This window comes from Lepidochelys olivacea, assembly GCF_965140295.1.
Source record: "Lepidochelys olivacea isolate rLepOli2 genome assembly, chromosome: 27".
NCBI classification, from domain to species: Eukaryota; Metazoa; Chordata; order Testudines; family Cheloniidae; genus Lepidochelys; species Lepidochelys olivacea.
The window spans coordinates 18,667,253-18,685,430 of record NC_140437.1 but is presented as its reverse complement, the minus strand read 5'-3'; the positions used below and the strand labels follow the sequence as shown (position 1 = coordinate 18,685,430).

At 54.3% G+C, this 18,178-nt stretch overlaps 2 protein-coding genes across 2 annotated transcripts; both read right to left on the bottom strand.

The window, feature by feature from the left end:
* Window positions 1-854: 854 nt before the first annotated feature.
* Window positions 855-6,400, bottom strand: LOC311513896 (glucose-6-phosphatase catalytic subunit 1-like). Its single transcript, XM_084616084.1, has 5 exons — window positions 6,151-6,400; window positions 5,226-5,335; window positions 5,026-5,131; window positions 3,284-3,403; window positions 855-2,543 (listed from the first exon to the last, which is right to left on the bottom strand). The coding sequence occupies exons 1-5, from the start codon at window positions 6,363-6,365 to the stop codon at window positions 2,009-2,011; spliced, it is 1,086 nt and encodes a 361-aa protein (XP_084472210.1). The 5' UTR covers window positions 6,366-6,400; the 3' UTR covers window positions 855-2,008.
* A 1,421-nt stretch (window positions 6,401-7,821) lies between these two features.
* Window positions 7,822-14,781, bottom strand: LOC311513851 (glucose-6-phosphatase catalytic subunit 1-like). Its single transcript, XM_084615984.1, has 5 exons — window positions 14,537-14,781; window positions 12,767-12,876; window positions 11,517-11,622; window positions 10,929-11,044; window positions 7,822-9,713 (listed from the first exon to the last, which is right to left on the bottom strand). The coding sequence occupies exons 1-5, from the start codon at window positions 14,764-14,766 to the stop codon at window positions 9,202-9,204; spliced, it is 1,074 nt and encodes a 357-aa protein (XP_084472110.1). The 5' UTR covers window positions 14,767-14,781; the 3' UTR covers window positions 7,822-9,201.
* Between the last annotated feature and the right edge of the window lie 3,397 nt (window positions 14,782-18,178).

Below are 18,178 nucleotides of genomic sequence, written 5' to 3'. Positions count from 1 at the left end.
CCCCCCCACCCCATACACGTCTTGCTGCTGGAACTTCCCCTGCCACTGAACACAGCTAATTCCAGGCATTGGCACTGACTCCTGACCGGAGCCACGGGAGCAGAGATCTTCCCCTGTGCCAGGGAGCATGGCCAGAATGGAGCGGTTTCTCGCTCTCTCAGGTCAAGGCCCTGCCCCTGCACAGAACGGTAGGATGCCAGGTACGCTTCATTAGGTGCATGGTAGGAAGCTGGAGACAAACCACCCTTTGGTCTGGGCCTGAAATAGAAACGAGTTCTGCAAGTAGAGAAGCTGAACTTTGGCCTTGTTCACGCTTGGTGTCAGTCAATAGGAGGATGCCTGGAACGGGGGAGGCTGGGCCGGGCCGGGGCACACTCTGTGACAGCAGGGCTCCGTCTTGGAGCAGCTACACCAGTGTCAGCAGTCCAGCACTGAGCTGCTTCTGTCCTCAGCATTCACCTCGACAGAACTCCCTAGTGCAGAGTAGGGGCCTGAGGCTGCGCCTCCCATACCCATGGCCTTGCTGCTGCCCCTCAGTTCCTGCCTTCTAGAGCAGTGGTTCTCATCCTTTCCAGACTCCTGTACCCCTTCCAGGAGTCTGATTTGTCTTGTGGACCCCAAACTTTCACCTCGCTTAAAAACGACTTGCTTACAAAATCAGACATCAAAATACAAAATTGTCCCAGCCCACTACTACCGAACAATGGCTGACTTTCTCATTTTTACCATATACTTATAAAATAAATCCACTGGAGTATAAATAGTGTACTTACATTTCAGTGTATAGTATACAGAGCACTACAAATAAGTCATTGTATGAAATTTGAGTTTGCACTGACTTTGCTAGTGCTTGTTCTCTCGCCTGTTGTAGAACTAGGCAAATCTCTAGATGAGTTGATGTTCTCCCGGAAGACCTGTGCGTACCCCCAGGGGTATGTGTACCCCTGGCTGAGAACCACTGTTCTAGAATGCTCCCCCCGTCAACCAGACAGGGACTGGATAACTGCCCTGGTCTGTTCATTCCCCTGCAGCATCTGGCACCAGCCCCTGTCAGAGACAGGACGCGGGGCTAGATGGACCATCGGTCTAGCCGTTTGTATGACTCTGTCTTGGAGGGCTCTGGGTCCCTGCATGTCTGGAGGGCCCACTGGGGCAATGAGCAGAGGTTCCCCCGTCAGTAAGATGGCCTGAGGATGGGAAAGACTGAGTGTAATTTACTAATTTTATTCCCAAAGGCATTTCACAGCTAGCTCCTGTCCCTTGGCCGCCCAGCCGTAACAGCCCTGGTAACACACACAGACACACCCATGCCTACGACACTCCTTGCACAAGCTGCATGGGGGACCTCAGCCCAGCTTTCCCGTGCTGGGAGCCCATGGACACCCCATCCCCGCTCTGCTGGGGTTGAGTTGATTGACACAGCATCGTTGTCACCGTGTGTCCCCAGAGGGGACTGAGCCATGAGCATGGTACGGTGCCGACTGCTCCCCCTCCTCTGGAGAGCATTTGGTATGTTGTCGTGTAAGAGGCTGACAACCTGCCCGAGAGCCGAATTCCGGGTGGGACACCGCCCCCTCAGCTGTGTCTATGCCCTCGGCTGGGGCAGCGTTCCTGACCGCCCCATTATCCACTCACGCTCTCTAGAGCAGAAGTTACCATTTGTGCCAGCCTGGGCTGGGCCAGGGGCTGTGGCCAAACGAGGACCCAATTATATTTCTCCCTGTCTTGCCAGAGGTGAAAGCAAAGGGCCCGGAGGCCCTGTGCCAGCACTGAAGTGTGTGACAGCCACTCGCTTCCTTTCCCACACAGGAGACAGTGAACTTCCCCTTCCACTCCATGGCACTGAGCTGTGCGTGTGAGCTGATCACGTAACCCGGAGCTGTGAGGTCCGTGGTGCTGGGAGGCCTGTTATGGCCCTGGGAAAGGGAAGGGGGAGCCCTGCAGAGCACATTCCCCTGCCCCAAAGAGCAGCCTGGCTCGGCAGCTACGACGCAAGTTTGCAGGTCAGCTACAGGATCTTCCTGTGGCCCCTCCTGAGCACCTGGGCAATGCAGTAGGGGATGAGTGCCACCGCACACAGGTGGGCAGTGGTGCTCGTGCAGAAGGACAGGACGTAGAACAGTAGCTCTCTATCCGTGGGGAGGTCAAAGGAGTCGAAGAGGTGCAGGAGGAGGAGCGAGGCCACGATGCAGCTCAGGCGGAAGGGCAGCTGCTGGCCCATTTTCCCTTTGCAGCTCTCCAGGTACATCTGGGAGTTGAGGGCCAGGCCCAGCCCAAACAGGATCCCCAGGTTCCTGAGGAGGCCGGCGAAGGGGGTGGTGTCAATGTGGACCCACTCCGGCCGGTCACACCACCTCTTGGCTTTCTCCAGGGTCCACAGCAGGTCAACACCGAGAGCCTTCAGCAGCAGACAGAACCCCAGGGCGAAGCTGAACAGGAAGAGGGTGGTGCCCAGGTACCTCCGGAGACTGGCGCTGTAGATGGCGGGGATGTGGTCAAATGCTTCTGCCAGGGGCGGAAAAGTCTCCATAGGTATGTCTACACTGCAGTTAGCGGTGTACAGATGTTCGGGCTGGGGCTGGAGCCTGCGCTCTAGGATCCTGTGTGGTCTGAGAGTCCCAGAGCTCAGATTGCAGCCAGAGCCCAAATGTCTACACTGCAACTAAACAGCCCCTTAGCCCGAGCCCCATGAGCCAGAGTCAGCTGGCCCGGGCCAGCCACAGGTGTCTCACTGAGCAGCAAACAGGCCTAGCTGCAAAATGTACCGGGTGGGCTCAGTGCAGAGAGGCCTTGGGGAAGCAGCAGGAACCGGCTCCTGGTACCAGGTGCTAGGCACATGCAGTGACAGCCCCAGGTCACCCAAAGTCACTACTAACAACAGGGATGTGCAGAGAACTGGGACCCTCCCTTCTGTGCAATGGGCCTGCAGCTGCCCGTTGGTTAGCATGTGACCCTGGCGTGTGCTCACTCGTTCTCTAAAGCACCATGCAAAGCAGTGACATCATGTCAGCACTGACTGATGGCATTAGCCGTGCACGGGGAGGCCAAGCCCACTATGCTGTGTGTTTGCTTCTCCACACTGCAGACGTGGGTACCTGGGGAAAGACCTTCACCAGTCCCTGCGCTTTGCCATCGTATTTTGAGTACATGGTGATCCCAGAGCTGAGGATGGACGTCTCCTCCAAGCAGGAGAGGACGGGCTATCTAGGGCTCAATATCATCTCTCTGGTCACTGGGCCCTGGAGAGCTGGCGGGTGATGTGAGGGGGAGGCAGCCTTGACACTCACCTGAGATGATACCTGCCATCACCTGATGGGGGAAGTGAGCTGCGAGGAAGGCTCGGGACAAGCAGATGCAGACCTGCACGGCCCAGAACACTAGCCACAGGAGGCCGCGGAGGCACCTGCGAAGAAGAGACAGCCAGCCAGGAAGGTCATGGGCGCACAGTGCAAAAGCACTTGAATAAAGCCACAAGCGGCCTGTGAATGAAGGGAGCCTGCGTGTGCAGGAGCAACCACCCCAGCACGAGTGCCCGTCTTGTTAGCTAGCAAATGGGACTGAGTCTATGGGCTGAATGCGTCTGCCACGAGGCCCAGACATGGTGCTGGAACTGGGGGTGCTGGAGGTGCCGCGGCAGCCCCTGGCTTGAAGTGGTTTCCGTTATGTCCAGGGTAAACAGTTTGGTTCAATGGCTCTCAGCACCCCCACTGTACAGATTGTTCCCGCCCCCCTGAGCCCAGATGTTAGGGCAACCGAGCGAGCTAGCCAAGGCCTTTCCCATGCCTGGTGCCTCCTGCATGCTGCAGCAGCTCAGGCGAAAGGGGCTTTCCCCTGGGCTGGCTGATTGGACCCATGCAGATCTGCTGCCAGCCGAGAGGCACCTCCCCTGTGCTGGGCCCGTCTCAGCTGTGAGCCACTCGATCTCACTGACGAGGATGCCAGCCGCTGTGCGGTAACTAGCCGCGAAGCTGCAGTGGGCGAAAAGCCCCAGGATATTTCCTTTTGCTCCAGCTCTTGGGGGTTTCACACATCCCACTTCTCACGTATCTCCTGGTCACAGACCTAACACGGGAAGAATATCTGGGGGGTGGGGGTAGCAGGAATACATGCTGACTGGGGGGAGGGGCGGCATTTACCCACAATGCCATTAGTCATCCTCCATTGTGCCTCGTCACCCGTGGGACCCTCCTCCGCAGGGTGAAACAACCCCCTCCCCAGGGCTGCAGCAGCAATGGAACTGGCTGACTCAGCTCACTCACCCAAATGGAGTGTGGGTGGGGGCCATTGCAGAGCACCCCCCGTGTGGCCTGGGAGGGCCCCGCCAGCTTGGCTCCCTCTGGGCTCTCTGTACTGGCTCCCAGACCCCAGCACCGAGCGCAGGAGCCCCTGTTGTGGAGCCCGATTTCTTACCTCTCTTCGCAAGCGCTAAGCTCTTCTTTCGGCCTGCAAGTCCAGCCCTCCGGCACCCTCAGGCCTCCCTCAGCCCCCAGTTCAGAACCGCGCTGACTCAGGCTAGTTACAGCCTTCAAGCTGCTTCTCCCTCTGCGCTCAGCCCTTTCACCACCTGGGCTGGGAGAGGGCAGCAGGCAGGCTCCTTACCTTGCTGGTGTGTCCCCTGCGATGAGGGAGGAGACAGCACCCTCCTTCCCAGGGCTGCTCCCAGCTGGCTGGGAGAAGGGACCCATCCCACCTGCACTACCAGGCTCTGGTCCTGGGCCCTTAAAGAAACACTAGCCTGGGTTTTCCCCAAGCACTAACTGTTCATCCAGGACAGACCATCTCCCTCCCTCCCACGCCCCGACACCTGCTTATGCCCTTCCCTTGGCCCTCCTCTGTTCCCACAGTCCCAGGAACCCAAAGGGACACACTGTGGAGCAGGGTTTGACTGACCCCTAGTCCCCTTAGGGGGACAGTCACCCTGTTATAGGTATCAAATCACGGGCAGTAAAAACCTGTCCCGTTCCAGCTAACACAGAGCCGGGCCCAAGCCACGGGAAGGCCCTCAGGCCACCAGGCACTGCTCACCTGGCTGCACAGGACCTGTGTTGGGTGCCCAGGAGGCCGGGCAGCAGGGCAGTCACCATGACGTAGTAGATTCCAGCAGAATCCATGGCGTGGCCTGAGGGGCTTCCTGCAGAGAAGACCCAGTCCCGGCCAGTTAGAAGGGAGAGAAGCCAGGGAGGCAGTTGCAGTGAATCTGAGGGGTGCAATAGTGGAAACCTCACCTGGGCCAGTCTCACAGGTGAGGGGGAACTGCTGGATCACAGGGGTGGAGGTGTTGCCATAGTAACTGGTCTCCCGGACCCACCAGTAGGGTCTCTGCCCAAAGAGCATCCTGCAGTGAAAGGAGAAAATGGCCATGCCAGTGCGCGGCCTGGGGCATGTCACATACCCCCCAGCGCAGATTCCCGGGGATGGAGGAGCACTGGCTGCCCTACATGGAGCCTGTCGGGAGGACTCCATAGGTGCAAAGTGCTGGCTCACCATAGCTAGCATGATTTATTCTTCTTGCCTTTTCAACTCACTTATTAATTCAGCACCAGCCTCTGCTTTTCGGTGCTGCTCCTGGGCCACAGTAACAGAACGGATGGTTGCAGACGAAGCCAGGCTGTGGACAGACACTGGGGAAGCATCTTGGTTCTATGTGCTGTGAGTAGACAAAGAGCCTCCATGTGTTCCCTGTAGGGGCCCCATTGTGTTCCCCCCATGTGCAGAGAGGGGGGCTGCTGCAGAGCGCAGCGTGCCTTTGGCCCAGGAGCTGCTGGAGCGAAGCACAAGGCTGTGGGTTTTGGAAATTGTCCTTCCTAGCTGATAGCCAAATACAATTGCACCCGCAATTTGCATCAGCTCAGCTCCTTACCACAAGAACTCACAGTGCTCTCCACACATTAATTGAGCTTCACGAAACCTGTGTGCCAGTTTACTGAGGGGGAAGCCGAGGATGGAGAGGTAAAGTGACTTGCTCAAGGTCACAGACCTAGACAGTGGCAGACTCAGGAACAGAGCCCAAGTGTCTTGACTCCCAACCCTTTTCCTCAATCCCAAACCCAGCCTTCCCCTCAGAGAGGCTACATCAGACTCTGGGAGGGCGTGGAAACAACCCCAAACTGCAGCACCCCACAACCTCTTGTCAGAATCCGCACTCTCCACTTAAAGACCAAGTTGAGCCAGTCCCCGATCACGGCCACCCAGATCAGCTTGATGCCCACCGCCTCGCAGAGGTGGAACCAGATGGGGAAGAAGATGAAGAAGGTGGTTTTAAGGTCGGCAGCGAAGGAGATGAAGAGGAACCAGTCCTGGGAGCCCTGGTAGTTTTCCTGCAGGTACTGTACCACCTGCACCCCAGCACTGTGCAGCAGGTCCATTATGGCTCCTGGTTGTGTCTCTTTGGATCCCGTTGTTTGCACTGACAGCTTGGTGAACTCAGCTGCTTCTTATACCCTGCCAGCCTCCACTCTTTTATGACACATGCAACCTTTGATCCTGAGCCACCCCTGCCAAAAACTATTGACAGAGCCAGAAATCTGGAGCAAACTGCCTGCACCATCATCCCCAGGAATCAATATCCCTCATTTCAGAATTTCCCTCTGGTTATTTCTGGGCATGTGGTTGTCACTAGGGGAAAGGGCTGAAAGTTGGGGAGTAAGGCAGAGAATTGCACAAAAGCTGCAACGAGCTAATTTGGTGTCACTGTTTTAAAAACAAAGACAGGTTTGGCTGAATGTTAACCTGCCTCTCCAGGAGAATGATGGGCTATTAAACAGATACCGGGAGGGCGTGAAAATGTCCCATTTCTCTGAAGTCTGTTCCTGATTGTTCAGACTAAATGCACGGTAAGGGTCAAACCCTCAACTGGAATAACTGGGCCTACCTCCATCAACTGCAATGGAGTTACACTGATCCCCGAAAGCTGCAGGTTGGGCTTTGGGTAAAGCAGGTTGTTTTACTTGTATTTATTCATTTGTTTGACAGGTCAAATGCAGATTGCCCAGAGTTAGAAATGCAGCTACGCCCTGCTTTACCTCTTAGACCTTCTCCAGGTCAAGATGCGTCAGCTGGTAGCAAGAACACCTCTGGGCTGAGGGAGGCGGCTGAGTTCAAGTCCAGTTTATTGTTGCTGCAAAGGTGAGACCAAACCCTGGTCTCTTACAGTCCCAGTTTGCACAGAAAATGTGCCTCCCACAGAATGTGTCTACATGAGGCAGAAGATGCATACTGGGCCAACTTCTGATCTCACTTCTACCACTGTAAATCTAGTATGACTCCACTGAAGCTACGTGTTTGCTCTGGATTTGCCCGGAGTGTAACTGAGATCACCAGCTGGCTGAGTTTATATCCAGGGTTGCTCTGTGAAGTGTGTCATGTAGTGCTAGGATTCCCAGAAAAGGACATGTGTGCACAGAACGTGTGCAGCCCAGTGTCCACTGAGAGAGAAGTGAATGAGCCAAGTGTAACTCCATCCCTTTCTCCCTTCTTTGCTTTTCCCTAGTTGGGAGGCAGCTGATACTGCTCTTTGTTGAGCACCCAGAATATTCCCGGCTGTAGAGATGTGTGCTCCACTGAGATGAGGGAACATGACATGCACCAAGAACACAGAGATATTTTCTCCAGCTGCACTTTTTCTGCTAGGCTGAGGCAGGCCAGATGCTTGTGATCCCAGCGGCAGAAACATTAGGCTTCAGGAGGTGACTTGTAGAAGGACCAGTGTAAAGGCCTGAGGCAAAAGAGTACATGTTTGATGGTAAAAAGCCGAGGGAAAAGGAACCTCCCAAACAATGTGATTTGTGAGATATATTTAATCGCCAAAACAGTGGGGGAAATACAGAAACTAACTACCCGGGAAGAGAAACCCCAACCCATCCGTGGGGAAAGAAGGAGCCAGCGTAAACAAGCAAGACAGCAACGGCCCATGGCACACTCAGGATTCCCACACTGGTCCCTGCAGCAGTTACCCACAAACAGGAAACCAGCTCAATTAGTAGCAGTGAGGGGCAGTTAATGACACAGTGGGATCAGAGTGGAGGTCAGGGCTGTGCATGCCATCAAATCCTCTTGTGACACTTTGCTGGAGAAGTAACAGGAGATAACAGAGAAAATAAACCCTGTTCACATCTCACTGTTCCAGTTGAGCCCCAGATCTTACCACTTATTGTCTCTTTTCAAACACTTAGGTCTGAGTAACTCAGGCAAAGAAACCTCAAGCCAGTAACAGCTTGAAAAGAAACCATAAATTGGCTCTAGCAGGAACTTTCATGCCCATAAGTGATCAGGGCAGACCTGTGCCCAACTGGGCAGGAGTTTTGAGATATGACCCTCAGGATTGGTTATTTCCCAGCAGGTCTGGGATCTCATGTGCCTGCTGGTGAGGGCAGGGAGACACTCATGAAACCTGGTAGCAAGGGCTGCATGAAACAGCTGCCAACACCAGCTGAGAGCTCCTCGGAAGCAAACGCTACAGCTTGTATCTCCTGCAAAATCCAAATGTAAATGTCTCACTCCAGGGTGACAGCACAAGCCCAGTGCATGCTGGGATACACAGAGGGGGCACTAGTTTCAGAAAGGTGACACACACATTATTTGCAGAGGTTGTAAGGGTCAGATTCATCATGGTGTTACTCCAGGTTTATGCTGGTGTAAAAGCCTTGAGAACAAAGACACAAAACTGGGACACCATGATGACTGCAAAAGCCAATCGCCCTTCACTCACTGCACACCGAGTTAAGGCTTTGCACAGGTCTGTGTCACGTGTCTCAGCACCTCAGCGAGAGCCCCAGGTTGTACATTTCCTACAATTCTCTTCTCTTTCTGCTTAGCATACAGCAGAGGGACATGGGCACTGCTGTGTGCGTGGGGGTGCAAGGACCATGCCGGGGTCAGGACCACATCCTACTGCCAAGGGTAAAAACCAAACCATGCTTCTTTTCTCAGATACCCAGTGTAAAGCAAACCATCACCTCCAAAAACCCCCTCCGAGCCAGACTGAGTGCAGGTTCAAAGGACTCTGGCCTCATCCGCCTTCCACCTCTCAGACAATTCTCTACATCTTTCAAGACCATGTAGTTTGTGCAGCTGGCACGGAAGAGCCAGCCCATGCCACACTCAATTTATTGGCTCTGTGATACAGCACCACCGAGCAGTCCCAGGCCTGGATGTCAGGGCTAGCAACTAGAGGCAGGCAGTCCCACACAGCTCTGCTCTCTCTTATAAAAGCTTTTCCTTCTGCCTCCTGATGAGCTGGGCGACGCAGAAGGGGATGAGGCCGGCGGCAGCCACGGGCACGGCCGCGCTCTTGCAGAAGGACAGGACGTAAAACAGCAGCTCCACCTTGGCGGGAGGCTTGAAGGAGTCGAAGAGGTGCAGGAGGAGGAGCGAGGCCACGATGCAGCTCAGGCGGAAGGGCAGCTGCTGGCCCATTTTCCCTTTGCAGCTCTCCAGGTACATCTGGGAGTTGAGGGCCAGCCCCAGCCCAAACAGGATCCCCAGGTTCCTGAGGAGGCTGGCGAAGGGGGTGGTGTCAATGTGGACCCACTCCGGCCGGTCACACCACCTCTTGGCTTTCTCCAGGGTCCACAGCAGGTCAACACCGAGAGCCTTCAGCAGCAGATAGAACCCCAGGGCGAAGCTGAACAGGAAGAGGGTGGTGCCCAGGTACCTCCGGAGACTGGCGCTGTAGATGGCGGGGATGTGCCGGAAAGCTTCAGCCACTGCCATGCCTGAGAAGGGAGAGAGACATGAAGCCGGCACTCTGGCACCCGCCCGTGTCAGCGATGCAGGAAGGAGTCAAGGTACCAAGCCCAACCCCCTCCTTCACACAACAGACACGATTCCCGGGCTGCCCGGGCTGCCGTTACCCGCTGACAGCAAGGCTCCGGCCTGTTTGCAAAGTGTGGGGAGAAGAGACGGTTAAAGGCCTTCCAAGGCCACCTAAGAGACAATCGCTGGAGGAACAATTCAGCAACGCCATGGTTCTCATTTCCACCAGAACGGGGCCTTCTTCCCGGCCTGGCTGCGGAGCCTCTGGGCGGACAGGGGCGAAGTTAGACAACAGGTCTGGCGTCGAGGGGGGAGCAGCAGCCAGGCCATAAGGAACGGGGCTCCTGTTACCATGACAATGCCCCGAGCCATAACCATCCTGCCCTTTTCCTTCCCTTCAGCCTGTTTTTGCAGGGCCGGACTCCGAGCCCCTCAACCCGAGCGGAGGCCCGGGGTCACCACAGGACTCCCAGTGGGGCCCAGAGGCTGTGAGCTCTGTGGGGCAGGCACTGGGTCTGTGGTTTGTGCAGGGCAGCTGGGGGGTGTCCCCGCAGTGCACGTCGATAATAACATCGGCACGAAGCGGACGGAGATGGACCAAGGAATCCCGGCTGCCCCGTCTCTGTTAGGCTTTGGGGTCATTAGCTGCTCGGCCAAATTCCAGCAAAAAGCCTGGCACAGGCTTGGGGCCAGGCACATTTTCAGCTGTTTATCGGACGCTGGATAATTAGGAGCCAACACCCTCTCCCCCCAGCCCCAGCACTGGGCAAGGGAGAAGGAGGGGTTCAGAGGGTCCCTTTCTCCCTTCCCGGTGCATCAGCCCCCTTGTCCCTCCGTTGCGCTTGCCCAGTTCCAATCGGGCTCTCCCCACCCAGCTCCTGTCTCCATCGCTCCCTGCCCCTCTCGCGTCCAGCCTGGCCCAGAGAGCGCTGTGCCCCTTCCATGGCAAGGAGCCACAGCCAGTTGCTCGGGCTTTAACCCCACACCTGCTGAGCCGGACTGCAAGCCTGCTGGGCAGCACCCTGGTTTCCCACCGCTGACAACAGAAGCGCTTGGTCTCTTACAGGGGAATAACATGGAAACTTCCCAGAGCCATGCTGCATCCAGCCCACCCACCCTTTCCCCCCGCGGTGCGGGGAGCAATCCAGGGAACTGCCCGGGCAGGCCCACCTCACCTGAAATGACGCCCGTGATGACTTGGTGCGGGAAGTGAGCTGCTAGGAAGATCCTGGACAGACAGACAGACACCTGAACCCCCCAGAATGACATCCACAGCGCCCCCCGCAGGCACCTGCAACAAGCAGCGAGAACACAGCAGCCAGTGAGCTGTGGGATTGGTGGGGGGAACGCGATGAACCATTTACTCAATAAGTAAGATTTGTGGGACATTTCAGTTGGACAGACACAGCAGCAACATCTGGGATGGAGACCCCAGGCCCCAGTCCTGCAGCTGCCAGATCTGAACCAGGCCGTCCCAGTGCCTTGCTGCAGGGGGAGACTCAATCCCACGCTGGGGACCGAACCCATCAGCGGGTCTCCCCCATGCAGCTCCAGACTGCACGTGCAATGTGAACATTGACACAGCCAGGGGCTGACGGGCAAGAGCCCAACCCGGGGAGCTGTGCTGGTCTAGCATCAGAGTACGGCCAAGCCAAGAGGAGCTGCACACGCCTGGGATTAGCTGGAGCTCATTCTGCCCAGAGCTAATGCCACTGCCTGGAATTGCCCCTGCACCCATCGCGAGGGCGGAGCTGGATCCTTACTGCTGCTGGAAGGGAGATCTCCGGTGCCGACGCAGGGGGCTAAGCAGAGCTGTCACCATCACGTAGTACACTCCAGCTGAGCCCATGGCATGGCCAGAGGGGCTGCCTGTGGAGGAGAGTTGGGAGAAGCCTGCAGTAAGCTCAGTGAAGAGAAAAACATCTGCTGGAGAGTTTGAATGAATGGAAGGGAATCATCTCACAGCCTGTTCTAGCCCAGGCCGCCTGCTACAGGCTTCCTGGGCTGATGTTCTGTGAGGCCTTTCCTGAGGACTTTAACTATTTAGACATCGTTCCCTTTCACAGTCTCAGCCCCCCCGATACCTTGGGTGTTGGCTGCTGCTCCTTTAACTCTTTTGTCCATTCCAGGTCAGGCCAGAGAGCCAGAGCGCTTGACTGTGTTATAAATCGGATCAACAGGTAGGCAGACAGACAGCCACCTGGAGCAAGCAGCCCTGTTCCAGCCCACCCCTGGTGAAAGGTTAGGTAGGAACCAGAGCATGTGGGGGGAGGGCAGCCAGAAGGGGGCTCTTCTCACAAAAAAAAACAGCTTGATTTTGGTCTGTGTGTCCCTCTGGCCCCCAAAATCACAAGCTGGGGATTGGAATCCAGTCTGGCCTCTAGGGATGCCATGCAGGAAAGACCTGGAGGCTCAATGCAGGGAGAGGCTGCAGTCCAGAGTCTGCCCCCAAGCTGCCAGGCTGCAGCTGGGAGACGAGTTTTAAGCAAAGGAGGCTGCTGAGGTTGAGTCCAGACTATCCAGACTCCTCTGCTAGGAGGTTTGCTGGAATAGCGCTGGTAGGGCCGCGCGGCCCATTTCCCACCCATGCCGCTCCCACCACCTCCCTTGGGAGCGTGGTCTGCCCTCGGGAAGGTCTCACCCTTAGAACTAAGACTCGGACACCTAGGCCAGTGAGGCGCACAAGCTGCCCTGTCTCCCAGCACTGCACGGAGCCTGTGTGGTGCAGGAACCGACTCAGGCCTGCAAATGGGCATGAATTCAGGGTCTGATTTCCGAGCACCTTAATCCCAGTAGAAATCAGTGGTCATTCAGCAGGATGACTCTTGGGGTAAAGTGCTAGGGCAGAGCACCTAGCGCCCTTTGGGGTGTTACATTAATTAACAACCACAGGCTAATGGTTGCTTGTGGGTACAGTGACTGGTGTCCATGCTGTGCATTTGTCAGGCTTCTCCTGTGTGCTGCATATGCACTGTGGAGGATGTGTTTGTTTTACACAAGGGGGATTGCTCACCTGGGCCCGTCTCGCAGGTGACAGGGAACTGCTGGATTACAGGGGTGGAGGCGTTGCCGTAGTAGCTGGTCTCATAGACCCACCAGTATGGTCTCTGCCCAAAGAGAATCCTGCAGTGAAATGCAATGGGTGACATGGTCAAATCAGGCATCATCCGCCCCCCTCCTCTTGGCCAGCACAACCAGTTCATTCGGAGAGGACTCCAAGTGGTGCCAAAATCACGTTTGGGCTCATTAGCCAGGAAAGGGTGTAATTCCAAGAAAATTTTTTTCAGGTTAATCTGTTCTCACGGGAAGCAAACTCTGCACATGGCTCTTGCTCTCTTCCTGGAACCGCCATTTGCCTTTTGACCATTATCTCACTTTGGTTGATAAGAAATGCTCTAGAAGTCCCGAGGTCTCTAACCAGCATTTTGTCCTCCCTGAACAGCTTGTTTATTTTATTCAGCAGTCTCTGCCTCTGGGTCAAGGCCAGGCTGGGGATTGTTTATGCACGATGATGGCATTTTTTTGGGACAAATGTATCACATCTTGGCTATGCTGGAGGAGAGGAGGCCGGCTGGGCAGTGTCTGGTTTAACCCGCCTGAGATGACCTCTACATGCACTGTTGGGCTGCTGAAAGATGGCGTGTACCGCCCACCCAAGCCTGCACAGCCTGGCATTTGCCATGACAGGAAGGGAACAGGATGTTTTTAACAGGTTTAAAGTGAATTTCCTGCCGGTAAAAGGTGCTGGATTGACAGCTCTGATCGCAGACAGTCTGCTGTTCGCCGACAGTGCAAGCCTGCCCCTGCTACTGCGCCTCAGCCCTGACCTGCTTCAGGGGCCGAGAGGCGAGTATAGTCTCCAGGGCCTACTGATGCCTGCTCTACCCATAACATTTAGGTGGACATAGCTATGTCGCTCATGAGGGTGAAAAATCCACACCCCTGGGCGACACAGTGACACCAACTTAAGCTGCCGTGTAGACGCAGCTAGGTCAAAGGAAGAATGCGCCCATTGCCCTAGCTACCACTGCTTGGGGAGATGGTGTTTCTACAGCAACAGAAACACCCCTTCTGTCAGTGTGGTCTATGTCTTCGCTACGGGGTCATGCAGGCTAGCTATGGGCCCATGCTATGGCTGTAGTGTAGACATGGCCTCAGTCCTCGGCCTCTTTACAGTGCCAATAGTCGTGGTGTCTTTCAAGAGCTGGGTTTAACTGATACCACAAGACAAACATTGCAGAATCACCGCACCCTGCAGCCTGACCCCCAGCAAACCTGCCCCCGCCTGAGGAAGCGTCTGTGGGGCGCGAGAGCTTGCCTCTCTCACCAACAGAAGCTGGACCAATAAAAGCTATTACCTCCCGCACCTTGTCTCGCTGACCGCCTCTATCACTCATTTCGTAAATTACAGTAAGATTGATATGCCCAGAGCTGCAATAAATCAAACATGGTATGGAGAGGAAATCGGGCAACAGCACCCTGCTGGCCCGTCTGGGCAGCTTCTCTTTCTAGTATTAAATTACATCAGTTTAACTCAAGTGCTCAGGAAAATGCATTTTTATATGGCTTAATTTTAAAAATACACAGACAGCCCCTTTAATGCATTTCATTTGTAACATAGGCTCTGTTTAGCGTACAATAGTAACGTATCTCATGTGAACATGTGCATGAGGGTGAGTGTGTGTGAGTGCACTGGTGTATTAACATGAGTGTGCCCCTCCCTGTCTCTCTTACAGACATATAACCCTGGGCCTTGCCTTGGCAGTGAGGCCCACACACTCACCACTTAAAGACCAGGTTGAGCCAGTCCCCGATCACGGCCACCCAGATCAGCTTGATGCCCACCGCCTCGCAGAGGTGGAACCAGATGGGGAAGAGGATGAAGAAGGTGTTTCGGAGGTCAGCAGCGAAGGAGATGAAGAGGAACCAGCCCTGGGAGCCCTGGTAGTTCTCCTGCAGGTAGCGAGTCATTTGGACTCCAGAGCTGTGTATAAAATCCATTCCTGTCTCCATGGCTGTAGCTCAGGCAGGGGGGAGAGGGCTAGGGCTTTGGGACGGAATGTGACCCCTCACTTTTTGGGCTGGCTGGTTATATACTGCTTGGGATGCAGATTACATTTGCTTTTCAAAGACGTCCCCCCAGTTAAGACATGTTAGCACCAAAGCTCCTCAGCAAACATTACTTCACAGGAGTTTGACACAATTACCTGCTCCAGGCTTCTGTCTCAACAATTCAGTGATCTGCTCAAATCAATCATTAGCCCACTAGCACTGGTGGGAAAAACTAGACTTTCTTTTTTGCAGCTTTTGCTGTTTTTCCAGCTGCTGAAAGGCTTCCAGGACGGGGACTGAAGGGTCAGGAAAGGGATCTTAACTGTGTGTTTAATACAGTACTAAATCAGGCGGTGTGCTGTGATGCGGCCCCATCTCTCCTGTGGGATGCAAAGTCCCCTGAGTCTGTGCTGAATGGGTCGCCCTGAAAGACGATGGCTATGCGCTTCGTTTTATCGGAAAAATGATTATAGGCTTTATTAATTATTATTATTAGCATTAATAAGAGCCCCCAGAAGCCCTATTCGTGCACCTGGCTCCATTGCTAGGCCCTGTACGAACACAGACCACAGAGACAGTCCCCGCCCCAGGAGGTTACAATTTATACCTTTTATTTTAGAGTATGAGTCAGCTGCCTTGCCGAGAAGCAGCAGGGACAAGTCAGTTGTTTATCATCAGTTGTTAGACCCCTCACAGAAACCCAGCCAGTTACTCAAAATGACTATGGCGACCTTGGCAGCAGGGTGGGGTGGATGGAAAGGGGCAGATACCTCCTGCCCTCTGGCACATTGCAGGATTCAGAATATTCCTACCTCACAGTTTTGTACTTTGTAAAATGAGATCAGGAATTTAATTGTTTGGGACAATGAGGAGCTGTTATCTTTGGGTGGAGCTGGGTACAGTGGGCTCAGACTGTGCAGGCTTCATTAGGATTAGTGACGGTGTTATTATTTTAAAATGGACTTATGTGACAAATGTCCACAGTATCCTATAAATATCGGAACCATTCCCTGCGCTGGAGAGTTTACAATCGAAGATAGACAAGGCAAACAAAGGCAAGCCCCAGAACAATCGTTTCTGAAAGGGAGGTTGCCAGGATTGCTGGTGGGCAGAAGGCAGGAGGCATTCCAGGAAGAGGTGGATTTTAAAGAAAGAACTGAAGGACCAGAGGTCACTTGGTGGATAAGAAAAGGGAGTGTGTCTGTGTTCCATATTTCACCCCCCCATAGCTCTGTGTGTCCACTGTCAGTGTGCCCAGCCCAGCAGCCCCTTGCTAGGCCAGTCCTTGGCTGCCCAATTCTGCTCTGCCAGTGCACCGCAAACCTGACATGGACCCCCCTCTCCTACTATTGCGGCCTTAAGCCTCTCCTGAGCAGAGACTGTAAACCGTGTCAGACGAGAGGGCGATGTGGACATGTGTCCACCAGGGCTTAGAGTGAGCCTCATTAACCTCACTCTCTTTTCTGGGACCTAAAACAGGATTTTAACCCAAGTCTCCAAAACTGCCTTGACTGTACCGCTGAACCCATTCTCCTCTGGCTACACTGCAGGGCCCTGTCCGTGCACACAACCCACACACCCTTGTGCTGCCTGAACCCCCTCCTAAAGGAGCCACAGGACATTTTTATGAGGCTGGAATCAAGAAAAGAGACAAAGAAGGTTTTATTGCACAACAGCATGTGTGGAGTTGGCATGTGTGGGAGGCTGGGTGTGCGCAGTGGAGTGTATGGGGGGGGGCGGGAAGGATCGCTACAGAGTGGGGGCACTAGAAAGAGTGACCAAGGAGGTAGACAGTGTGAGGTTCTTAAATGGTAAAAGGGGGTGAACTCTGTTCAAACAACAGCTACAGAATCATTCTTGGGCCATCCCCATATCAGCCCCAGGCGGAGAGCATGCCCCATAGGGCTTCCCATCTAGCTTCCTGCCATATACCCTGCAGGACCATGTGTTTCCATATGCTCTATCTCCCTTCCTGTGCTCCAGGAAGTCAGCTCAAAGCACAGCACAAAGCAATCACGCACGTCTGTGAAAGCAGCTACCGAGCAGGGCAGACACCCGAATATGAATGATGTTGATTGTTCCATGCTGGCGTTTATTTATGTCAGCACTGAGCGCTCACTGAGACCAAGGTGGCTTTCCAGACCCTACAGATCCAGGAAACCTGCAGCCATCACGAACAGTGGAGCCACATGCGAGCCAGGTTTGCTAAAGGAAAACGTGTGTCTGAGCCAATCTTGTTATGACTTTAACCCTAACCCTGACGCTTCACAAATAACAATGAAACTTCAAAGTAAGTGGGCGCAGTACAAGGTATATACACATCTCCCATATTTTGGTCCTTACTTTCAACACTGGGCTCATTCAGGAGATGCCAGTGACCAGAGAGGGGACAGCAGCTGGGTCTCCCCCTCCCGCACAGGGGACTGGGCTGCCCAGAGGAGCCCTCCCATACGGTCACTGGTCTCACTGTACATATCTTCCACTTTATTATTAATAATAATAAAATACAGCCCCAAGCCAATCATGTCCTCAAGGAATCAATTCTGAAGCACTTAGAGGAGAGGAAAGTGATCAGGAACAGTCAGCATGGATTCACCAAGGGCAAGTCATGCCTGACTAATCTAATTGCCTTCTATGACGAGATAACTGGCTCTGTGGATAAGGGGAAAGCAGTGGATGTGTTGTTCCTTGACTCTAGCAAAGCTTTTGACACGGTCTCCCACAGTATTCTTGCCAGCAAGTTAAAGAAGTATGGGCTGGATGAATGGACTATAAGGTGGATAGAAAGTTGGCTAGATTGTCGGGCTCAACGAGTAGTGATCAATGGCTCCATGTCTAGCTGGCAGCCGGTGTCAAGTGGAGTGCCCCAAGGGTCGGTCCTCTGGCCAGTTTTGTTCAATATCTTCATAAATGATCTAGAGGATAGTGTGGATTGCACCCTCAGCAAGTTTGCAGATGACACTAAACTGGGAGGAGAGGTAGATTCGCTGGAGGGTAGGGATAGGATACAGAAGGACCGAGACAAATTAGAGGACTGGGCCAAAAGAAATCTGATGAGGTTCAACAAGGACAAGTGCAGAGTCCTGCGCTTAGGAGGGAAGAATCCCATGCACCGCTACAGACTAGGGACCGAATGGCTAGGCAGCAGTTCTCCAGAAAAGGACCTAGGGGTTACAGTGGACGAGAAGCTGGATATGAGTCAGCAGCGTGCCCTTGTTGCCTAGAAGGCCAATGGCATTTTGGGCTGTATAAGTAGGGGCATTGCCAGCAGATCGAGGGACGTGATCGTTCCCCTCTATTCGACATTGGTGGGGCCTCATCTGGAGTACTGTGTCCAGTTTTGGGTCCCACACGACAAGAAGGATGTGGAAAA

Excerpts from the sequence above, each read along its gene's own strand:
- LOC311513896 (XM_084616084.1), bottom strand. The coding sequence starts at position 6,365 with ATGGACCTGCTGCACAGTGCTGGGGTGCAGGTGGTACAGTACCTGCAG. Across the intron at positions 3,404-5,025 it reads CACAGGTCCTGTGCAGCCAG|GTGCCTCCGCGGCCTCCTGT; the intron begins GTGAGCAGTGCC and ends TCTTCTTCGCAG. Across the intron at positions 2,544-3,283 it reads GCAGGTATCATCTCAGGTGA|TGTAGACATACCTATGGAGA; the intron begins GTGTCAAGGCTG and ends CGCTAACTGCAG.
- LOC311513851 (XM_084615984.1), bottom strand. The coding sequence starts at position 14,766 with ATGGAGACAGGAATGGATTTTATACACAGCTCTGGAGTCCAAATGACT. Across the intron at positions 12,877-14,536 it reads CTCAACCTGGTCTTTAAGTG|GATTCTCTTTGGGCAGAGAC; the intron begins GTGAGTGTGTGG and ends ATTTCACTGCAG. Across the intron at positions 11,045-11,516 it reads AGATCTCCCTTCCAGCAGCA|GTGCCTGCGGGGGGCGCTGT; the intron begins GTAAGGATCCAG and ends TGCTTGTTGCAG.